Source organism: Nyctibius grandis, chromosome 4, assembly GCF_013368605.1.
Source record: "Nyctibius grandis isolate bNycGra1 chromosome 4, bNycGra1.pri, whole genome shotgun sequence".
NCBI classification, from domain to species: Eukaryota; Metazoa; Chordata; class Aves; order Nyctibiiformes; family Nyctibiidae; genus Nyctibius; species Nyctibius grandis.
In genome coordinates, this window is record NC_090661.1 from 81,268,424 (window position 1) to 81,291,127 (window position 22,704).

The 22,704-nt window shown below is 41.8% G+C and overlaps 1 protein-coding gene across 2 annotated transcripts in view; it reads right to left on the bottom strand.

Moving 5' to 3' along the window:
- ADK (adenosine kinase) overlaps positions 1–22,704 on the bottom strand; it is a 304,369-nt gene that overhangs the window by 281,454 nt on the left and 211 nt on the right. The window contains exons 1-2 of one of the 2 annotated variants that reach the window (XM_068398761.1): positions 13,896–13,979; positions 6,430–6,504 (exon numbers count right to left, since the gene is read on the bottom strand). In XM_068398761.1, the coding sequence (XP_068254862.1) occupies positions 6,430–6,504; positions 13,896–13,909 (89 nt within the window). In that variant the 5' untranslated portion in view covers positions 13,910–13,979. Of the gene's footprint in view, positions 1–6,429; positions 6,505–13,895; positions 13,980–22,704 lie in introns of those variants that run through there. The other variant, XM_068398760.1, reaches the window with a different exon arrangement.

A 22,704-nucleotide genomic window follows, 5' to 3' on the forward strand; every position in this document is an offset into this window, starting at 1 on the left:
TATCTACTGTATCCTAAATAAAAAAAAAAAAAAAAATCAGTCTTGTTTGTAATCATGCAATCAGGAAGCTCTAAGATGAAATGTTTTGCAGTACAAACATCAAGTACCACTTCCAAAGAGAAAGTTTTATCATCTGGTTTTGGATCAACTCCAGTTCTCTACTGAGAAATCCAGCTTCTTCCATCAAAGACATCTTCAGCAATGGTCTTTTCATTTAATATTATTGCCTAGTTAAAAACAGGACACTTCATTCACAGTGCTCATTCACTTGAAGTTCCTTGTTTGCATTGAGGAGGCAAATGGAACCCACTATTTCATCATTTACCTTGTAACGCAACTCCCAAAGTTTTGTTAAACAAATTTTTACTTGGGAGTAAAGGGAAAACACAGATGAGCTCTGTGCATGTCAGTCTGTCATGTGTCTCAAGGTTATTCTAAAGAAAACAATTAATCCAAGAACCAGACACTGTCTATTGACATGTATTAAATTAGCAAGTTTTCTGAAGAAATGGAAAACTAAAAAAAATGAAGTTATGATTTGCAGTTTATTACTAAGCAAGTATTTAAGAAAGTGAAAACACACAATAAAGAGAAGAGATAACAAGGAGTGGAATATTTCCTATTCATGAACATAATACATCCTATTTTATAGGTAAGTAAGTCGTTAGAAATTCTTCTATAATCATTGCTCAAGCTCAGTATACCCTGAAAACATCACAGCTCCTCATGCAGAACTTAGTCCTTGCATAGGGTAGTTCTTTCAAATAGCCTTTTCCAAATGGAGCTTAACTAAAATCTTTCACTCATTTAAACTATGCATTTAACTAAATGCACTAGCAGAAATTATCAAGCTTCTAGAAAGTCTAACCGTGTTATCAGGAATGCTACCAAATTTGTAGACACATTAGTACTGAAAGGACCTTTTTAAGACAGCCATCATTACCCTACGTTTTTGCAAGCAAACACTTAAGTTTTTTATAATTTACCAACAGTCAGATGATGCAATCTGGCTCAACAGTTCCAACAACATTCTATGTTCAGACCCTGAGATAAGCGAAATTGACTTCTAACAGACACAACTCAAAACACAAGGTAATAAGAAAGAACCCTCAGCACTGTACAGACAGATAACACAATCCCCAGCTCAAAAGCCATTAAGCTGGCCCAGAGAGTAGATGAAGCACACAAAGTCAAAGTAAACACACTAGTGAAACTGAAAAAGCTGTAAGTCTGGGGTTTTTTTTCTCCCACTTAGATCTGGCAGCAAAGTCCGTATCTGCAGCCTGTGTATTCTTGGATCCTGCAGCCTCCTAGTACAGAATCACCACTTGTCTTTCTCAGCCTTCAAGCTCACTCCAGCACGTGTTTTTGGGGAAGGGCTTGTTTTGCATTGAAGCCTTAAGACTCTGTTGAAACCCGAATTTGGTGAACAGACAAAGAATCACTTCTGATTGTGTAAAAGCTGTTTAGACTCTTGGCCACTTTATCAGAGTTAACTGCGTGAGTGGTGCTTCGATTTTTTTGCTACGGGAAGTTACAAAGGCTTCTGTTAGATAGGAGCAAAGGTAACAAACTGAAAATGTTGAGAATAACACATGGTTGAATGGCTAAAGCCACAGCTATAAAGACCAACCTAAATTTAAGGCAAGTAAGCAGATGTTTTTCATTTCAGCTGCTTCTCAAACCTTTTCTTAATTCTTAACCAAATTCCACCAGAGTGGAAAAAAAAGATAAAATATGTACATTTTCTTCACTGCCATCACAGCAAGCACTAGAACAGCCTCAAACAAGAAAGTTTAATTTACCAGATGTCAACACTGCTCTATTAGTAAAGTTTGTGCTTAATTAATCCATCACTCTCCAATAGCACTCTGCAGTGAGGAAAGGTAGAGAATGACCAAGCATCTTGGGATCTCCAGTAATGACCCAACCACTTTCAATGCTGCAGACAAGCTGGTGGCACAGTGCAGGAGATCCATACCCATACTTCTGAAATCACAGATTAATATGACAGCATTCCTTCCTTCCTTCCTTCCTCCTGATGATACTCTCTTTTCATACATTAACCATCAGCACCACTCCAAAACACAAACACACTTTGAAGACCCCATTCATTCCTCCTCAAGCATTTCTTCAAACCTGTTTTTCCAGCAAAGAGTAAAAAAAAACATGAACCCATTTCTTGGTTTACAGATAGTTTGTATTTACAACAGTATCACAGAGAAGGCAGGGAAGAGGCCTAAGGAGCAGATGATACAGGGCATGAAGGCTACTAAAAACTACAGATCTTTACTGAGCACCTTCAGTGAACCTGTGCAAAGATTGCCATAGACCCTGATTTTAGAGGGTGTGGGGGAACCAAACCACACAAGGAGAAAAAGACTTGGCTGCTTTGACAAGCAGTAAGTAAATCAAATAGCAACTTGTAATCCTGGACAATGATGGTGGTCAAAGAATCAGTCTGGAGATGACAAATATAATGGAATTCAGCATCCAGACTAGTAACCATACCTCACTTCATGAGATCATGGCTCTGGTCAAGAATCCAGAAAATAAGAGTGAAATAAAGCAATAAGCATCCTTAACCTTGATGTGAGAAATAGGACATATATCATAATTTCCCGTATATCTCCACTCCTTTTTAAGAGCACGGGCTGGAAGATATTTACATGCTTATACAGGTGCTGGTAATTACAAATATTTTCCTTGCCTTCCCACTGGCTAAGTAGGGAAGATACAAGGTTTTCGCATATTTAGAAGTTCCAAGACTAGCATAATAATTCCGTCAACATGAATTTGTCAATAATGATTCTCTCCACCTCCTCAATTCATGCAGTCATAGACCCAAATGTTGGACAACAGCAGATTTGTCCGCTACACACTTCTCAACCACTAGATGTGCACTTGAGGTGACAAGTAATGACCAGATCTTTACAGCCTAAAAATTAACTATAGTTAGATAAATGTCAAAAACTAAATATCTGCAAAACAGAGTGCTCTAGGGGGAGCAATGAAACAGATGCCATCTCCTAACTTTTAACAGCAGGACATTGAAGTATTTACAGGAGTCTGCAGTACTGAGTTTCTATGGAGTCTTAAAACGTCATTGCCATGTTAATCAGAATTTCTTTGACCGCTTTATTAGAGTTTAATATAGATAGTGTAGATTAAGTTATTCTTAGATGGTAAAGGAATTATTCCTGTCAAATGTCACAGGTAGAACCGAGTACACCAAAAGCTTTAATGAGTACCTGTTAGTAAAATTACATTCACAGATTAGCACAGCTATAGCTAGCAATTCCTCCATGAAACATCAATCCTTTTTCTATTCTCTCCCCTCCTACCCATAAAAAGCTGCTCTTTGAGCAAGTATCTATATCATAGGAAAATTAAACAAAAATAAATACTGTTAGGTTATGGAGTTAATGCAAATTAAAAGCAGACTTCACCCCCCCAAAAAAACCCACAACATTTCTTATATTTCCTTCATGCAGATACTCAGAAAAACCAAGAACATACAATGGATTATATTTACTTCAAGACTGCTTTCCAGCTCTGTAAACAGAAACTGAAGTGGTTTTGGGTATCACCAGCTTTCAACAATGCCATCAACATGCTAACACTTTTCCGGAAAGTCTCCCTGAAGAAAAATAAGAAATGAGACCCAGAAAACATAACTACCTGACAGAGGCCAAGGCTTCTCTGGCTCAGGTAATGCCAGACTGCTGATGTGGTCCAAAAAGCTCTGATGGGCACAATGAAGTCCTGTTGTGACACAAATTAAGACCACCTCTCCTAGAAATAGTCTAGGAAAGGCTTAAAGCTTTCCAAAACTTGTCAAGAGAGCAAAAGACTTCGGAGCCCAGATTAAACCAAAATCCACCTTGCAAGAAAGGTGACAGGGCTATGCTAGCCACCCAAGCCAAAAACAGGCACCTAACTCTCCACAGTACTACTCATTTCCTCAAACCAGTATTACATGGCAGCAAGCTGTTTCGAGTCTGCCAGGGGTAGGACTGCATTATGCATTTATTTTCAGGTTTTATTTATAACATGGATTATAGGCCATTTAAATATTGTTAAAAGGACCACTTGAGACTTCCTACATGATCTTATGCTGTTTCCATTTGTATTTTCTTAATAGAAGTGACAAAAATAATCTGGTTACATGACTCATTTTAATAGTCTCTCATTTCATTGACAATATATGTTGATTAAACTTGCAACATCAAGTCCTTTATTCTGAACAAAGTTATTTACTCCTAAAACCGGTTATACAAGAGAGAAGGACAAACTAACAAAAACAGTGAAAAAGTTAAATGTATAAAATTCTTATGGGTGTTTACCTAAACCCTTTCCTCATACTACTAAGCTACCTTCTCAAGTCAGAGCTAGCTGGCTCCATTAAACATGCCCATCCAGTTGAAGAGGTCAGACACAGACTCCAGAGTTACTTGATCACTGCCAGGACACCAAGAGCTGACACTGCATGCCTAGAGATGGATGCACGTCTTTGAGAAGAAAAAAACAGAGAGACTAGGCTGGTATGATCAACAATTTCTCTGTCAAATGCTTCAATCCTGATATATCTAAGTTCTTGCACCTCCCTGAAGCATTTGAATAAATAACTTTATCCCAGCAGTTGTTCTACAGCTAGGTTTGCTATTTTATCTCCTGTCATAAGCTGAGGAAGCGTGGGATTTGATTCCCATTTCAGGAAGTATTGCAAAAGGTAGTTGGACTTAGAGTAGAAACGTGTTTGTTTGTTGAACGGACTACTACGCATACACTCACAAATGGGGAGCTAGAAATAAAATCAGGTACATGTGAGAAAGGTAGGTGAGTTTCTCATTTTTCAGGTTATTACCAGAGCTATCACACTATCAGCAGGTCCCCTGTGGAACTGCTGTTGGAGGACTGCTTATTGCTTTAAATAATGCAATACCCCACAAAGGCATTTTGGCAGTAAAGAAAGGCTCACAGAGCATATGCTGCTCCAGGAGATAATTTAACTTGTCTGACAGGACTCAAATTTGAGCACATAAGCCTTCTAATTTTAAAATTAAATTAAATTCTGCAGAGCATATCAGGTCCAGTGAAAAGCACAATGCACTCTTGCAGGATTTCACTGCCGCAATATAGATCCCACCACCTCTTTTATGACAGCAATTTATAAGGATTAGTTTGGGGGTATTGTTGGGTTGGGGGCAGGGCATTATTTATGTTCAGAGACTGGTTTTCAAGTTATTTCAGGAGAAACGTAAGGCAGAGTATTACATCAGAATAATTTACTTTTTCAGAAATTGAGTCTACGTCTTGAGTGTTCAACGTTCCAGATGTTTTTGAGATTGATACACTCCATTACGTTCTTGTCTTTTGCCTCTACCATATAATATTCAGACTGAAACTTGAGTGATAAAATATCTGTTACAAAACAAATTATTGCTATCATTAAAAGGTCCAGAACAAAAGATTTGTGGCTGACAGTACACATTCACAAATAAAAGCTCTGCACCTGTTCTTTATTTGGGGATGTGAAATTTATTCTTTATCTAGTATTCCCATTAATAACTAAAAGAACGACTAGAGGAAAAAAAAAATAACACTTCAAAAATTAAACAAAGAATTGTGAGCACTCTGAAAGACGAAATCAACTTACTGATCACTTGCAAACAAGAGAAAGCGGCAACAACTGCAAGAAAGTGAGCTTGTGCAGAAGGACTTAAAAGAGCAACTATATTTTATACTTCTTGAAAAGACACATCTCTCAGCTGACCAGAGAACAAGTAAGCTTCATGCCAACAGCAATACATAAACAGCAATTCAGTGATATGGTTATATGGATGGTAGCATAACAACTAGGCACAAGCAAGATAACAGACCACATTATAAGAAGTGGTCCTGTTCTTGACTGATAAATTGGAATATTAAAAAAACAAAACAAAAACAAAAACAAAAAAAACCCCAAACCAAAAAACTTGCACAACTTCTCTTGGTGTGTTACAGAAATGCTTATTTGCCCCAAAGTCATCACTGAAGAAAGGAAAGAGTGCTGTAATAGTACATCAAAAGCAGCACACAAATACTCATACAAGAGCTACCTACGTCTTTCTGACATTGACGACTGCTTTCAGTTAAAGGCTAGCCAAGACAGCATGAAGAGACTAGAATAAATAATTGTAGAAAAAAATAAATACCAAAACCATATGAAAACACTGAAGTTTTTCATTGACACCACCATCACAGCTTCATATAGCTAGAACAATCAAATGACTGATACAACATTGGCTTCTTTCAGCACAAGGCCAGAATCCCATAGAGATCAGCACAAACTTAGCATTACACAAGCAGGTAGTCCTCTGTTTATTTATAGGCATCATTCTGGAAACAAGTGACATTAAAAAAAAAAAACAAAAAAACAAGACTTACTTGTCGAGGAAGTCCTTGTCCACAACTGCACAGATATCAAGCAGAGGATTTCCCATTCCAAACAGGACATTTTCACTGTAAGAGAATCAATTGTTTCAAGTTAGCTTAGCATTAGTCTATTGCTCCTAGTGTAGTATGTTGAAGACATTCTTTTATTAGAAAGAAAAGTTTTTCTTGCATACAGCTAAGGAACAAAAACATACACAATTTGCCCAGCGCAGCAGTTGCATGGAGACCTGGCATATAGAAAAAGAGTAAAATTTGAGTGAAGTATCATCCTACAAAAATCTTCTTTGATCAATATACAGACTGCTAGCAGTCAAGAATATATAAAGGTGCATATTCTGTTAAGATATCATTCACTTAGATAAAGAATTAGAGCTGCACGCCACATTCTGTAGTCTTAAAAGGATTGCATTCAGGTTCTAATACCAGATTTTAGACAGGGGGAGCGCATCAGACCAGGTTATACGAATTTCACTGAACAGACTTAGTTGCTGGGTTTACTCTGCTACTGACAAATATTAAGTCTGTTTTAATAAACTGAAATTAAGAGACTACAGATTCTGCATTGTTAGCCATCTTAAATAGCGTAGCCATCTACTGATAAGAATGTATGTACTTTTTAATCAATTTGTAAATCATTACCATGACTTTTGCCACGTAAAAACAAGACATCAGAAATACTGCAAACCACCGAAAGAGCTGGCTTTAACTTTTTTTTAGATTCATTCAGAAACCATGTGTTACATTTTCCTGAATAGCACGCCCTTGGGCGATAATGCAGTAATACCAAAGGATTAGATACGTGGCCTAGTGTCAAGTAGGAGTGAAGGCAGCTGTTCTCAAAGGCTGCCTAAAACTACATCCAAACCCATCATACGCCTTGCTAAGCTAACACCTGCTGCCTCCAACTGGCAAGCCAAGCCCTTGCTTTAGCCACCAAAGGCAGCTTCAGCATGACCACCAAATACGCCTCGTTCTATGTCTCTACCAAGTATTTGCAGAGAAAGCATATTCCCCGTCTCTCCATCCCCGAAAAAGTACTACTGTAACACGGCAGTTTGATCCAAAGTTTATCTGCAGCTTATCCAAAGCTGCATAAGAGTGTCAGCTGAATCTCAAAGACAGTGAGTGAGTTTTCAATTGTTCTGGCCCATTTAGAGCAAGATAGATGTTTTAGAGACTCGACATCTGCCTACTAAATTATAGATTTCATTAATTTCTACTCAACAGGGTAAGAAAAAAAGAATAAAAAACAAGCAGAAAGGGGATGATATGGAACAATCTCATGAATTGTGTCCAGAGGCTGGAAACTCATTCACTTACTTCCTCTCACAACTGTTATGAAAAGCCCTTAGCTGGCAAATATTTGTCAAATTTGAAGCTACTTGCCAAAAGTATACAGTCAAACCTCTTCCTCTTCATAATGCCACATTAGCCTCCATTAAATGCTAAATTCTGAAGTCTGGAAATGAAGAAGTGGAAAACATGTTTAATACCCTTGATACTGAGACACAGCAAACCATGCTTTCAGTATCCTGGTTTTTGTTGTAGCTTTAAAGACAGACCTTTACAGCCCATTTCACTGTAAGTGACATGTGGAAGACACTGCTTTGTGAAGATGGAGCCAGAAATCCAACTCATTCCTGAGACAGTTAACATTTGCTTAGTAAAAACCTGTAAGACTCACTAAATAATTCTGTCAGTGTGAAAAGAAGTACTGATTCTTCTAAGCAGCATAACCATAAGTTATACCTAGCTACAAGAAAAGAAGAAGGAGAGACAGATGACAGTTAAGAAGACATAAGGATAATGGGGGTTGCAGTTGGAGCCCCAAGACAGGACATTCTCTCCATTTTAAAAAATAACTATTGCATCAGCAGTACTGCAGGAAAAAGAATGAACAAATCAGAATTCTAAAAGTGCTGAATGAAGATTTGTCCCAAACCGTAAGCTCCTGCACTTGATGTTTAGCCAATTTTCACATTGTGTGAAATTCTACCCATCAATAATTTTATACAGAATCATAGAATGTTAGGGATTGGAAGGGACCTCGAAAGATCATCTAGTCCAATCCCCCTGCCGGAGCAGGATTACCTAGACCATGTCACACAGGAACGCGTCCAGGCGGGTTTTGAATGTCTCCAGAGAAGGAGACTCCACAACCTCTCTGGGCAGCCTGTTCCAGTGTTCGGTCATCCTCACCGTAAAGAAGTTTTTCCTCATATTTATGCGGAACCTCCTGTGTTCCAGCTTGCACCCATTGCCCCTTGTCCTGTCAAGGGATGTCACTGAGAAGAGCCTGGCTCCATCCTCATGACACTTGCCCTTTACATATTTATAAACATTAATGAGGTCACCCCTCAGTCTCCTCTTCTCTAAGCTGAAGAGACCCAGCTCCCTCAGCCTCGCCTCATAAGGGAGATGTTCCACTCCCTTAATCATCTTCATGGCTCTGCGCTGGACTCTCCCTAGCAGTTCCCTGTCCTTCTTGAACTGAGGGGCCCAGAACTCGACACAATATTCCAGATGCAGCCTCACCAGGGCAGAGTAGAGAGGGAGGAGAACCTCTCTTGACCTGCTAACCACACCCCTTCTAATACACCCCACTAATACCTACACTTAAGAAAAAAATGTATAAAAAGGATAACTTCTATATAAGACAAGTATCAACACTTAAATGTGTGGTATGCCAGAAAACAGCAGATGTACTTCAAAAACTCTCTGAAATACAGATGACATGTTGAGGTCACTACCTATGCAGAAGTTACCTTGTGCAACAGAAAAGCAAAATAGAAGCTACCAAACATTTAACAAGGTGCAGGCTGCAGAACATACTGGTCAATATACTTGAAGCAGCACAAGAGCAACTTTGTAGTGGTTTAGCACCCACAGAAGCTCTATCAAGCTAATAACATGCATATAAACTCCTAATATGCCAGTAGCAGCACGAACTAGCACTTCCAGTGCCATTTAGTCCAGGCAGCTCTTCACATCACATGCAACAACTCCTGTTCCATCCCCAAGCCTTCCTTCTCCCACAGTATTTTATAATCATCCCCATTCAAGTATTCCCATAGGCTGTGTAGTACGGTGCCATCTGGGATGGAAAATTTTAACAGCCAAGGTACCTATCACTAGACTAGGAAGTGCATGTTCAGAAACATTCCTCTGAAACTTCCGGGAAAACTCTCCCCAACTTCAGCATAGTTGTTTCTCACAACCAATGTAGGATAGCAGAACTTGACAGCTTTTCAAACACATAAAACTTTGAGTACATTAACTGTTTGATTTCTATTAAGAGGTACACAGGTTATAACACTCAACTTATTTTTGCAAATAATCTAAATACATGACCTAACATACACTAATAGCTTTGTGCTTTCAATACATGTATTTCTACATTTTCAGTTGTTTCAGCGAGGTACTAGAACTTCCATGCTTAAAACTAGATATTAACATTCCATTGGCAAAAAGGAGAAAAATCCATACACTCCATTTGTACTGGAGACTGTAGTTGTGTCATTCCCTGACTGACACTGCATTTGGTAAAAATACCTTTTTGGGCAAAACAGGAAGAGTCTACACACTCTCTTTCCAAGTCACAAATTTTAAAAATTCAACAAGTTTAATCAGACATTTAAGATCACCACTGTGATCAGCGTTTTCTAATACAAGCTTTGTGAACCGCAATCTGGAAAAGTCCACTGTTTCTAGTGTTAAAGACTTGGCTGTGCAAATCCTTAGCATGTTCAACCTGATTAACCCAACACTGGCTACATTTCAGTGCAATGCAAATCATCCTTCCCTACTTGAGGGGCTGCAAAGTATCTGCACTGTTACACTACTGCACTTTTTTATGATATCATATGAGGTATAGCAGTTACTTGGCTGCAGTTTGCTCCTCTGTAAAAATAAGAATTAAAAAAAAAAAAAAAATTACATATACTCTGTAAAGCCACATATTGTAAAAGCATAAAATTAAACATAATATTTAGGATCCTGAAGAATGCTAAATTTACAAGTGTCCAGACCAAAAAACTGAGATATTAAATGGTTACATTCTCGCCAAGTGTAACGCTTCGAGCAGTATACGTGAACCTTACTGGCCTTACGTTTGCTGGTCAATCACAATAGACACCTGCACTGATTAAAATTTCATGGATTATTTCCAACCAACTAGACATAAAACACAGTGAGGAAGCAGCAAGAGTTTCCTGAAACGTTAGATTTCACAATACATAGGTTATTTGGGAAATACGCCTCTGCAACAGACACAGAACAAACCCTTACATACTCCACAACCTCCCTGACTCTCTCCAGTCCCTTCTCTTGCACAGGAGTACCAGTATCTAATCATTTGAGAAGGATGTTCTTGCTTAACTCGACTAACCTATTGCAAAAGAACATTTGGCTCAGCTCTCTAAGAAACAAGTGACAACTCCTCCACCTGCACAAATTAAGGGATTATAATTGATTATACACGGTCAGCATGTGTGTGTTTGTATATATACGCATACACATACACACAGAGTACATATATATATATGAACAGTATATACACTTTTTAAATTCTAAGCTAAGAATAAGATGTTCATACAAATCTAAAACTTGTTTGGACACAGAAGTATGCTGTCCACCTAGCAGGCAAAGCTACAGGAACACAAGCAACTTACTTTAAGAAAGCTTGGATGTATACCACATTTGCATTCTAAACTCTTGATAACAAGCAATATATTTTACACGTTTGTCATTTAACTTTGGACTAGATGAAGAGTTAATTGTAATTATAAGTTCGAGCAATGTAATTCATTAAATATAAATAAATCTGCACCTGCTAATTATGGCATTTTATTTGGAGGCTGCCAAAATCATTGATTTTTCACATATAGCCAGTGTTTCACATATTACTCATACACAGAAGTAATGAAGTGACTGGATGAAAACAAAACAAAACCAAGCTGGACAAAAACAAAACAAAAAAAACTCAACCAAACAAAAAAAAGAAAAACAAAACACACCCCATGTCAGTACTGAGCTACCCTTCAGTCATTTTTAAAAAGTCAACAAAACTAACCACAACGGAATGATCTGGAAAGTTATGGCTAATATCATAGTTATACATTACTAATGCTCTACTGTTGCAGGCATTTTTTAAAAATATGGTCCCGTTTCAAGTTGGCTGCTGAACATTAGCAGTACTGCATCTATCACACCATATTGTTATCATCCCATGCTGCTGTGCACTTCAGTGGAAGAACAACATCAAAATATCAGTCAAAGTGTATTATTAGTTACTGGCACAGAGACAGAGGAATATTTTGAGCCTTTGGATACTGGCATGTCTTGCTTTTAAAAAAAAATTCCCATTATTTCTTTAAAAATATTTCATATTTTTTCTCATTAATTGCTGCAAAAATTTTCTCATCTGCATAATAGCAACTAATAGTAAAGGAAGCAAAGTTGAAAAGTTCACCTTTTTCAGTGCTCTATAACAGCCTCATACTGCTGTGCAGCTGTAATGTACACTTAATATTAAATTCTTACACTAAAACATTTTACAGTCAGAAAGCCTGAATAAAACATGACTGGGACACTTGGGTGCCCCAATTGCACGACAGCCTGCTGTATGCCTAGACTTCTATTTATGAATATAAGATATAGTTTTGCAAGATCTAAAATGTTAATATTTCTATAGGGTTTGATCATGCCCTTAAAAGTAAGGCCAGACAAGGCATGTTCTAAGCCTGTTCTCAGCATAGCCATTTCAGTCACACAGGAGCGTAGTCAAACACCATATAACACAAGATTTGAATTTAACAAAACTCATTTATACATGTTGTTAATTTGAATAGCTACAAGCTCTCGACTAAGAACATCCTTCTCTCATCACGCTTACCTATGCAACATAAATGTAAGTGAATAAGATGACGTTTACTGTTAACCATAGCTGGTCTGACATTAGAAGTACCTCAGAACTATCACTCCATGATTTCAGAGTTCAGACAATTTCCCTTGCATCACTCGTCAGCAAACCACTTCAGCATACAGACCTTAAACATACAAGTAGCCTGTAGGACTGCTCACATGCTTTCCTTACTTAGGTCTTAAGTAAAGGCAATATTTGGCTAAGGAGTTACATGTTTACCTATTGACTTAGAGGAGTATCTTCAGCAAAGATTTCATTCATTATGAAACTTTCATAGTCTTCTAGAGTGACACAATCACAGGTTCCAACTTATAAGTCAAGCCTGAAGCCTTGGCCTTATGCAAGACTGCCGCAGAAAAAAAAAAAAAGTGTTCCACCACCACTCAGCTCCTTAGGCAGCTGCGCTAACTCCACAAGCTCCAATAGTGAAATACTACCGCAATTTCAAAGAGTTACCGTCTGTACGCTTCGGTCAGAGACACTGTGAAATCTGATACACTGAGTTTTGAGGGTGGAGAGAAGAGATGGGAGAGTCGCCCTGAACAATCATTGCACTTGGAGCCTGTAATTTTAAGCATTTCTTTAGCAACTGAAGAACTGATCCAAATAACTACATGATACTACAGGTTACCAGTTCACTTCACAATACCACTCGGTCTTAAGATGAAGAGTTTTAGGAAGCAAAACTCGTCATAATAATTCCTTTCACTGAATGTTAAGGGTTTGTCATTCTTCAGTTATCGCTCATAAACTGGCACCACCGCAGTTCCAACAGACTGCCAAGAGTCCAGCCTGTTACTATCACCCTGCTTCTCATCTTCTGGGATTCATTTAAAATTAGGTTCCCGTCACGGTACGCTACAGCGATGCCTTAAGGTTCAAACGCGGCTGCCGGAGTCCCACGACATCCATCCTCCCACCCCCACGGGCGGGACCCCGCCGCGGAAGGCGGCCGCCCGCGCTCAGGCGCTACCTTTGACAGCGGCACCTCCGCAGGGCGACGTCGCACGAAACCCCCGGCCATGCCCCGGCCGGCGCCCCGCGGTGCACCTCCGGAAGCCCGGCGCAGCCCGGCGCCCCGCTCCTCGGGGCTCCGGCCTGGGCAGGGGCGTGCGGCCGCGCCGCTCAGGACCGGCACCGCCCGGCGCCGCCGCGAGCCCCCCGCCGGCGCGCGCCCACCTGCCCGCCAGAAATAAACCCCGCGCGCGCCGGCAGCGGGTGACGCCCCGCGCGCGTGGGCGGCCCGCCGGGCTGAGGGGCCGGGAGGGAACCGGCACGGCTCTACCCCCTCGCCCCAGGGGCACGGGCGTGCAGCCCCAAACCAACTCGCGGCGGAGGGAGAGAGGGAGGGGACGAAGCCGCGCTATCCCGGACCCTAAAACTACACGGGTGGAGACGGGCGGACCAGCCGAGCTCTGGCGGAATAGCGCGCCGGGCGCCCCCGCTCCGCGAGCAGGAGCGCATCAGCGCCCGCCGCCCCTTCCCCCGGGGCGCCGGGCTGGGCTGCGGGAGCCGCATCGGGGCTCGACGTTACCTGAGGGTGGGCATGGCTCCCCGCCCGGCCGCCCGCGGCGGAGCACCGCTGGCAGCGGCGTCGCCTCTCCGCCCGGCGCCCGCCGGCAGCTGCGGCCACCGCGCTACCGCCCCGCGCGCCGCCCGCCTCGGCCGCGACTGAGCCGCCGGCCACGGCTCGGCCGACCCACCCGCGGGCCGCCGCCCCGCCCGCCCGCGCGTCCCGCCATTGGCTGCGCGGCCGGCGGGGGCGGGCCCAGGCCCTCCGCGGCGGCGGGGCGCGAGAAGCCCCGGGAGGCGGCGGCGGCCGCGGGGCGCTGGAGACCGGCCCCGCGCCCCGGTTCGGGAGCTCACGGTACCGATCGGCGCCGCCCGCCCGGCCCGCCGGGCTCCCTGGCCGCCATCTTTAGTACGGGCAGAGAGCACGCGCCTCCCCCACACCTCCTCCGGTCACGTCTCTCTCCCAGGCCGAGGAGGCAATTATGGTCGCCAGTGCTAATTAAAAAAAATGTTTAATCGAGGTAGCGAAGAGGTGCGGAGTTCCAGCCGTACCGCCCGCATTAAAGATGGCCAGCGGAGCCCCTGGCATCGCTGTCCCTCGGCTGTCACGGGGCCGTGGGAACTGCTGCGCTCCCAAGGGGACCCCCCACCGCCTCCCGGCCGGGGCTGCTCCCCGGGGCCAGCGGCCCCGCTCCCGCACCGGCCGCCCGCCGCTGCCCCAGGAGCACTCGTGCTCCCTGGCCGCTGACTGACGCCTACCCCCACACGCGATTTTTACACGCTCGACAAGAACGCGCATTTTCACTCTTTGCATTCGTGCGTTGGGTCAGACCCTAACGCCGCCCCAGGTGACCTCCCGTGAAGCCTTCCTCCTCAGCCGCCCCCGCCGGGCACCGGCACCCACAGCCAGCCAAGAGCACGACCCCGCGCGCCGGGTACCGGGGCAGGGCTGGCCAGCCGTGCGGGTGCGGGCTCTCACCCCAGCTCCAGACAGGAGATCTCTTTTATTCCCGGGCTGCTGGGGCGCCTGGCAGCCACCTGTGGTACGCAGCGACCGGACATTACTCTACCTTTTCAACCTGCCGGAGGGCAAGAGTGGAGACTCGGATGAGACGGGGGCTTGTTTGTCACCGCTTGCGGGGAAAAAAGGGCAGCCCTTCATTGCCTAACCTGCTTCTTGTCCGCCTGACATTCAAGCAGAACTGCCCTATCAGAAAGGAAAAGCATCGGTAAAGCCAGGTTCCTATTCTTGCTCTTCATTTACCTGTCAAACTTACTGCTACCCCATGCCGATTTGGTGCTTATTTTGTTAACTTACCAGCACCAGAAACACTGATTCATGAAACTGATGTCAGAAGAGGTAGTTTTTGCCAAAAGTCAATCCCACGTTGTTCAGTACTGCTGTGTCACCTCTAATTAAATATTTAAATTTTATGACTTCCTAATGATGTGGCTATTAGCCTTAGTTTCCCTTCCTCTCCATCTACAAAATGGGAACATTGTACTCAGAAAAACTAAAGCCAAACTTTTCAACTATTTATGATTTTTGGGTGTCTCGGAAGAGACTGCGAAATTTTGAGATGTTCATGATGCTCAAGGATCTATAGTACATGAAGATTAACAGGAATAGCTAAATTCAATCCCTGATGTAGGACAAATTTTCTAGGTTCTCTAAACTGGACACTCAAAAATTAATCACCACTTACAAAATTCTTGTTATTAAAGCGTGTCAGAGGTCTTGAAAAGTCAAACTAATTGGAGTGGGAAAAGCATCCATCCCTTACCATTGCAATACACACTCCAACAGGTCCCCAAATCCTCATGGAGGGTTTTGAACCCTAGTAAATGTAAATACTATATTTGGATACATAACAGCTGTATCCTCTGATCCATGTTGAACAATAGATTATTTCTAGTTTAACAATTTCAGTGCCTAATAGCCAAATCTCTGTTTTGTAACAGAAAATAGTGGGCGGAATCCCATCACAGGCAACTATAACAACAGCAGTAACACAGCTTGGTCTTGTTGGTCCCACCACTGTATTTTAAATAATAAATCTATTTTTTAAAAACCAAGATGTAGATTCCCTCATAAATAATTGTCTGGCTTTAAGAAGCACATAACAATATGTAAAGGAAAATAAATATAGTTCAATAACATGATCCATATTTATAGTAATTTGTAACATACAACTTCATATCATTAATATTAAGCTACAGAGTCCAAATGAGGTACCATCAAATGTTTCTAACTTGTTACTGGTTCAGCAAAATAGGATCAAAAGGGTGTTTTTCTAAAAAGTTAAACAGCCTTTCATGAAATAGCATGTATGACACCTCAACAGCATTTGTCACTAGCACTTTATAAACTTCCAACTATTCCCAAGTGCCCAGTCATCTTGCTTGTACTATCACACACCCGCAGGTTCTACTCTTAGCAACGTCTTTGAGGCATCACCTACCACTGTGGGTTTTTTGGTCATTTGCCAGGAAACTTCTAGACATCCTGACACATAACTGAAGCAACAGCAACCAGGGTATCCCTGGAAAAATGGTCATTTATCACTTATGGTCATTCATAGGTTAACTTTATGGTGCTTGTGCCACAAGTTCAACTCATAGTCACATCACATGTACTAGGCAGCCATCCTGAGTTTGCTCAGCCTCCCTGACACCTTCCAAAGTTGCTCTGCTTCCGTGAGGCAGCTGACCCGTGCCTTCACAAGTGTTTTGGCTTCAGAAATCCCTCAGAGAAATACAGAATTCACAGCTTTTGCATCTAAAAATATAAATACCTGAAAGGGTCTAGCCACAATTTCTCTCAACTGCTTCTGTTACTATACAGTAAGGAAGAGATCTTCGTGAGCATAGGAGTTCCTCTAGGTATGATGAACAGTTACTCCTCAGGTGATTTCACTAAAATGCTTCCTTTCAAGCATGGTATGAATTCAAAATGAACTGCACCCCCACCTGATATAACAACAGGTAAGCATGTGAGAACTTTTAAAATTGCACTTTATTGAAGTAACCCATGAAACTATACATGTTATACATTTGCAACTTGTGTATCCAAGATATAGGCAATCTAGGCCTTAGCCTTGGACCAATGTGTTATGTTTTATACCACAAATATTTGGTATAAATTGTCCAGTTTACAATACATAAACAAAAAGTTCTCCATTAACCTCCCATATTTCACTCAGTTTCTTCAAAGTACAAAACTAAGCTTAATCTTAGATAAGCTGCCCACTCTTCTATCTTTGCAAGACAGAAGGATGTTTTACGTAATAGCCTCAGCAGACATTATAAAATGGGACTAGCAAGCAGGAAGTCCACAAATTCTCTTTCAATAACAGCATTTTGCAGAGCTTACATGTATTTTCTACTAGAACAGCAGCTGTTTTGAAAACTTTTCTACAGAGAGAATTTCATATTTTGCAACATTAAATAAGATGTATTTTTATCTTGTATGTAAATACTAGCAAAGTATTAAAGAGATTTTTTTATTATTTTAAAATTCCATAGCATAATCCCATTTCTTTTAATGCAGCTTCACAGACCACACAGCTGTAAGAGCAAAGGAGAGCCTATAAATCCTCTAAGTCTTCATCATACTGCAGACAGCTATACTTTTTTCCTATATTATTCTAGTCAAATAGCCTAGCCCTCGAGAGAGTTACAACTGCTTTGTACCACTGAATGTACAAGGAAAAAAAAACCCACAAAAATCTTTCACTGCAAATGAAATCCCAAGGTAACAAAAAGCCAGCAAGTAGCTTTACATTACTATATTCTTCAGGCGTGGAACAGCTTTGACTGTGGTCAAGCGATCATTACAGAAATGATTACAGTTCAAAATGGAAAAAAAATCCCTTTCCCTTCACTGAATTCTGAGTAATACCAAAAGACTTCTCTCTTTCACACAAAATGCTTTGATTTTTATTATATAAATAACACTAGTGTGTAAATTGAAATTATTCAAGAAGAAATTTATGTAAATAAAAAATGAACAGCCTTGAGAAACATAGTGTTCACATTGTATCTGCGAGTTGAATTCACTTTTTTCAAGAAGATAAGGTTTTCCAATACATTGCCAACACACACGAATTAATGACCTTTAGACAGTAACCCATTCCCTGCTTCTGAAACTGGTTTTCTGAAATATTTGTGTACCATGCCTGTGTAAGTAACTACTCAAATTCAATATCACAACCTTGAACAACAAGCCAGAGTTTTGCTTCAAACATTTCCACATGAAATACACCTCAGCAACAACTGAGTAAGCCAAGGTCTTGTTCTACAGAAGCGCATTTCACACTACCGCACTGACACCATATTCAACTACTTCTGCATTCACTCAAGTCTCCTTTCCAGGCATCTTCCTGGTCTGTTTATAAGTAATATTAGTAGATCCAAATAGATGAGTAATTCTACACAAGCATTTCATTAGCTGAAAAAGAAGGAACTCGTAATTCTCAGAAAAATTCACAGGAACTTCAAGATTCATGATGAAATAGGCATATTTGCACTGGCTCCCCTCCCACAGGGAATCAAGCATACAAGCAGCTCTAGGGACAAGACCAGTCCTGTTGACTTCAGGGAGGCAGCACACCAAGTCAGAGGCGTACATTTCTGCAGGATCCCACCAAAGACTATTATGTCTAAACTATCATCGTTCGTCAGTATGACTCTTCTGGCCAGGTGGGCTGCAGGTAAGAGCAGTAACGAAAGAAAGAGATATCAGCCATGCTCGTGGTCCAGAGCAGAAAGAGTCTTCCCACGACCTCGTCTTTCCTCAGGTTACTCTCCTTCCCATAAAGCAAGGAATTACTTTAATTAAAAGGATGAAAACACCATAACAAGCTTCTCAAATACAAGACCACAGAACTGTAGAAATGTAACACATGCTGTGAGAAATCCCACAGGAATACATCAAAGGCCAGGTGAAGACACATGTCAATCTAAACAGTAATTTGAGAGTTACATATCTGAACAACGGAAATGAGTGCCTGAAGTGTAAGAGCGAGGTATTTTCCATGCTGCAAGTCATGCCGGTATTGGACACATTTCTGTCAACACAACTTTGAAGGGAAGGTTGCTCTGTTACGTCCTAAATAAAGCAAAATTAGCAAAGTCTGTTGCTAGTGTCTTCAAAAGTGTCTGCTTTCTACAGAGGTCTAAAGATCCATCTGAAGAAAAAGTCTATTGCTTTTATTCGTCTAGAAGCAAACACAGCAAGATGCTTGAGTTTCAGATCTTTCTTTGTACTGAGGCCATTAAGAGTACTGACATGGAAAAAGTTACTCATATTTGCAAATATGAGAAATAGGAAAGCGAGAAAAATATAAGCCATGAAGACAGAAACTGAAATGAATACAAACGGGGAGCGAGGTGAAATTAAAAAAAAGCCACAGATAATAAAAGAGAAAGAAAAACTATTTACTAAATTCTAACTGAAAGCTTTGTCACGGCTAATTTAAAATATTCAGAATCTTCTTTCAGTTGTAGAGAGCTGATGAAGGAATAAGCTAAATAAAAAGCCATCTTATTAAGAAAATTTACAGTGCATGAAATTAGCAATATTTTTTACAGTCACCAGTATCAAGCTGTCTAAAAGCTAGTGGAACAGTAATGACAAAGGACGGCTTTTGGTAACAATTACTCACAGAGTGTTCGATAATTTATTCTGAAAAGGAAGAGATGTCTAATAGTAACAGAAGAAGAAGAATATTGTACTTTGTACTTCTAGAATAAAGTATTTGTCAAATTCAATGCTTACATTGTCTTCATGTAGATAAACTGATTTGTCCAAACAGCCAGCCACGTCATGACTATTCGATCAATTACAGCAGCTGCAGAACGGCCAGAAGGCCATAATGCAGCAGAGGGGACTTCACAGCGGAGGATTTCACAAGTTTGTTCATTTTTTTCTTCTGCACACATGCACATTTCTATCCAGACATGTACATATAACCTCAAACATTTCTACAGAGAACGTCCAAATTCTTTCCTAACTGTACCAGTCTGTTAACAGAAGTCTTGTCGCAGTTTTCACAGACTTCCAAGATAAAGCCAAACCAAATATAAAACTACACAAATCCTTAGTAATTCTGCTCTAAAGTAACGTCTCATGATGTTTCTAGTAAGTTAATGCTACCACTCAGTGACAAGCCGTTTGCAGTTTTGCAAGCCTATTTTGTGTTCAAACAGTACAGTTTACACACACAATGAGATTTTATTTCACACAGCAGAGATGTAGTCAGAAGCCTGAAACAACGCAGCATGCATTGATGGCCTTGCCTAAAGCCCGTTGGTTTTAGTTGGGATTTGCACCCGTCAATAAAGACAATGCAAAACCTGCCACCCCGCAGATGAACATCAGCACAACACATTGTTGAGCTCGGAACGCTAGTTTGGGTCTCGGGCTTTGTGTTATGCTCACTAGGTGGCAAAAGCCGGCCATCCTGTATTGCTTTCAAACAACTTCAGCTGAACCCGGTCAGCTTTGCCTTCCTCATGAGGGAGCAATATTTGCTTTCCTCTGCCTGAAAGCATCAAAACGGACTAAAAAAATATTTATATCCGTGAAACTTCCATGCTGCCACTTTGAGAGAGAAAATTGTTTAAAAAAATACAGGGGAAGGAAACGGTTGTTATTGTTGACAAGGTACGGTTTATAATACATAGTGGAATTTAAATTTTTTACATCATTTTTTATATTAAAATAGTTTTTGTGGTAGCCACAGGAAAGCTTCAGGCTCATATCGTATGGGACAATAAGTAAGGTACAAGACCATCCTTGTCAAGTCCATTAGACATGGTCTTCTGAAGAGGCGGGAGAATCTCAGATCTAGATGTCAAAAACAAGGAATTCTCCTCTAATTCTTGGTATAACAAATATGAAGTTATTATCTCCCAAAATTTTCAAGTGATTTTTCACTTCTTTCTAATCTGTAGGTTAACTGTTTCCAACACTCCCAGGCATATGTAGCAGTGCTTTGCATTAACAACCGAACCTCATCACAAATACAACAAAGTCAAGGAACCTTGACCATTCTGGTACCTTCCGTACTGGCTTTTAACATGAGACAAAGTCCAACAGCAGCACTCTGCCAAACACGTTCAAGTGAGTGCAAAGGTCTGCCAAATCTAGTCCAACCACCTCACCCACTTCACCAGCCCGACCTGCGGCCCACAGCACACATTAACTTTATTTGATCACCAGCTATGGCATTTCTCCTCTTACGAAACAGAGCTGGAGTCTAGTTTACACTTCATATTGAACTAACGTGAAATAGAATTAGAGTACACAAGTTCTAACAATGTTCTCCATGTTTTATCTATCATACCTTACAAAAGTGTTAGTTTCAGTTTAATCAGTTTTTGAGCATGTCATCATGGCCTTTCATTCCATTGTAAACATCCTTTACATTTTTAACTCAGTACTCCAACTATGTTCTCAAATTTTTTATTTTTCATGTTTAGGCTTGAAGCAGGTAAAATGCAGTTTCCTCTGATAAGCTTTATAAACAGAAACATTGCAATTGCCAGTTTCTTGCCCCGCCTTGCTTTAAGGCCCATGGAAATAAACCGCTGCTTTTTAATTACAACCGTACACTGTTGCCTGCCATTTATTTGCTTTCAGAGCTCAGTTACATTTTTCCTCTTCCGCTCTCTGCAACTGAGCTTGTCAACTATTATTAGACTTGAAAAGTCACTCAGCTGCCAAAGGAGCAAGTACCCTGACTTTGACAAATTTAATAGGATTAGTTCTTTCAGTAAAGACATCAGTACCGAAAGGGACTGTTCTCATCTCAGTACTAAAGTACATCTCTTTTATGCTATATTTGAGCAAATTATTAGTTATCATGGAGGTAATTTTGGACCTTTCAAGCCGTATGTCATTAATCGTCTTCAAATACTGAATACCTGGAAGGAGATCAGGTATCTTACAATTATATTCATGTCTGAATAATCCCAAGAAAACAAACCAGAAACTGCACCAACAAAAGCTCCTCTATAGCTCTCTCAGTACTCATTTTGACCGTGCTTCCTGCATTGAGAAAACTTATATTCTTCTGCTATGACATTTAAAAAGAAATTACTTGTTCCTGTGCAGGCCATCAGTCAGATGGGATTCAGTCAGTGATATTATACAGTGATCACACAAATAAGGAAGTATAGCAAATAGCACAGACTATTTCAATATGAAAACAAAAATATTCCACGCATCCTGAAGGAAATGTATCTGTTAACGAGGTTTTTCAGGTAACTGAACTCCTGTCTAACGGGGACAGAGACCCCTTCAAGGGTACTAATCGGGGCTTTCAGAGGATGTTTTCAAAAAGGAAGAACACGGGGTGACAATCCAAGCCGTAGCCACCGCCGCAGCCGCGGGCAGTATTGCCTTTCACCGCACGACCCCATCCAGGAGCTCAGAAGCGCGTTCGCACCCGCCGACCCCGACCCCAAGGCAAAGCGAGGGCCCCGCACACCGGCCGCCGCGGCCCCCGCGGCACGGCAGCACCGCTCCCGCCCCGGCTGCGGGGCGCCCAGCCCGGCGGCGCCCCTGGGCAAACGCCGGGGCCGGGCACCGGTACCCGCGGGGCAGCCGCCAGGACGGCGGCAGAAGCAGCGGGACGGCCCCGCCGCCCGCCTCCACGTGCGCCCTGCGCCGCCGAGAGGGGAGCGCGGTCCCGCGGCGGGGCCGCCCGCACCGCCCCGCGCCCAGCCCGGCCGAGCCCAGCCCAGCGCCCCCGGCGCGGCGAGACCCTCCCGGCGTGACTTTGACCGCGCACCGCGGCGACACGTGTCTCGTCCTCCACCGGGGG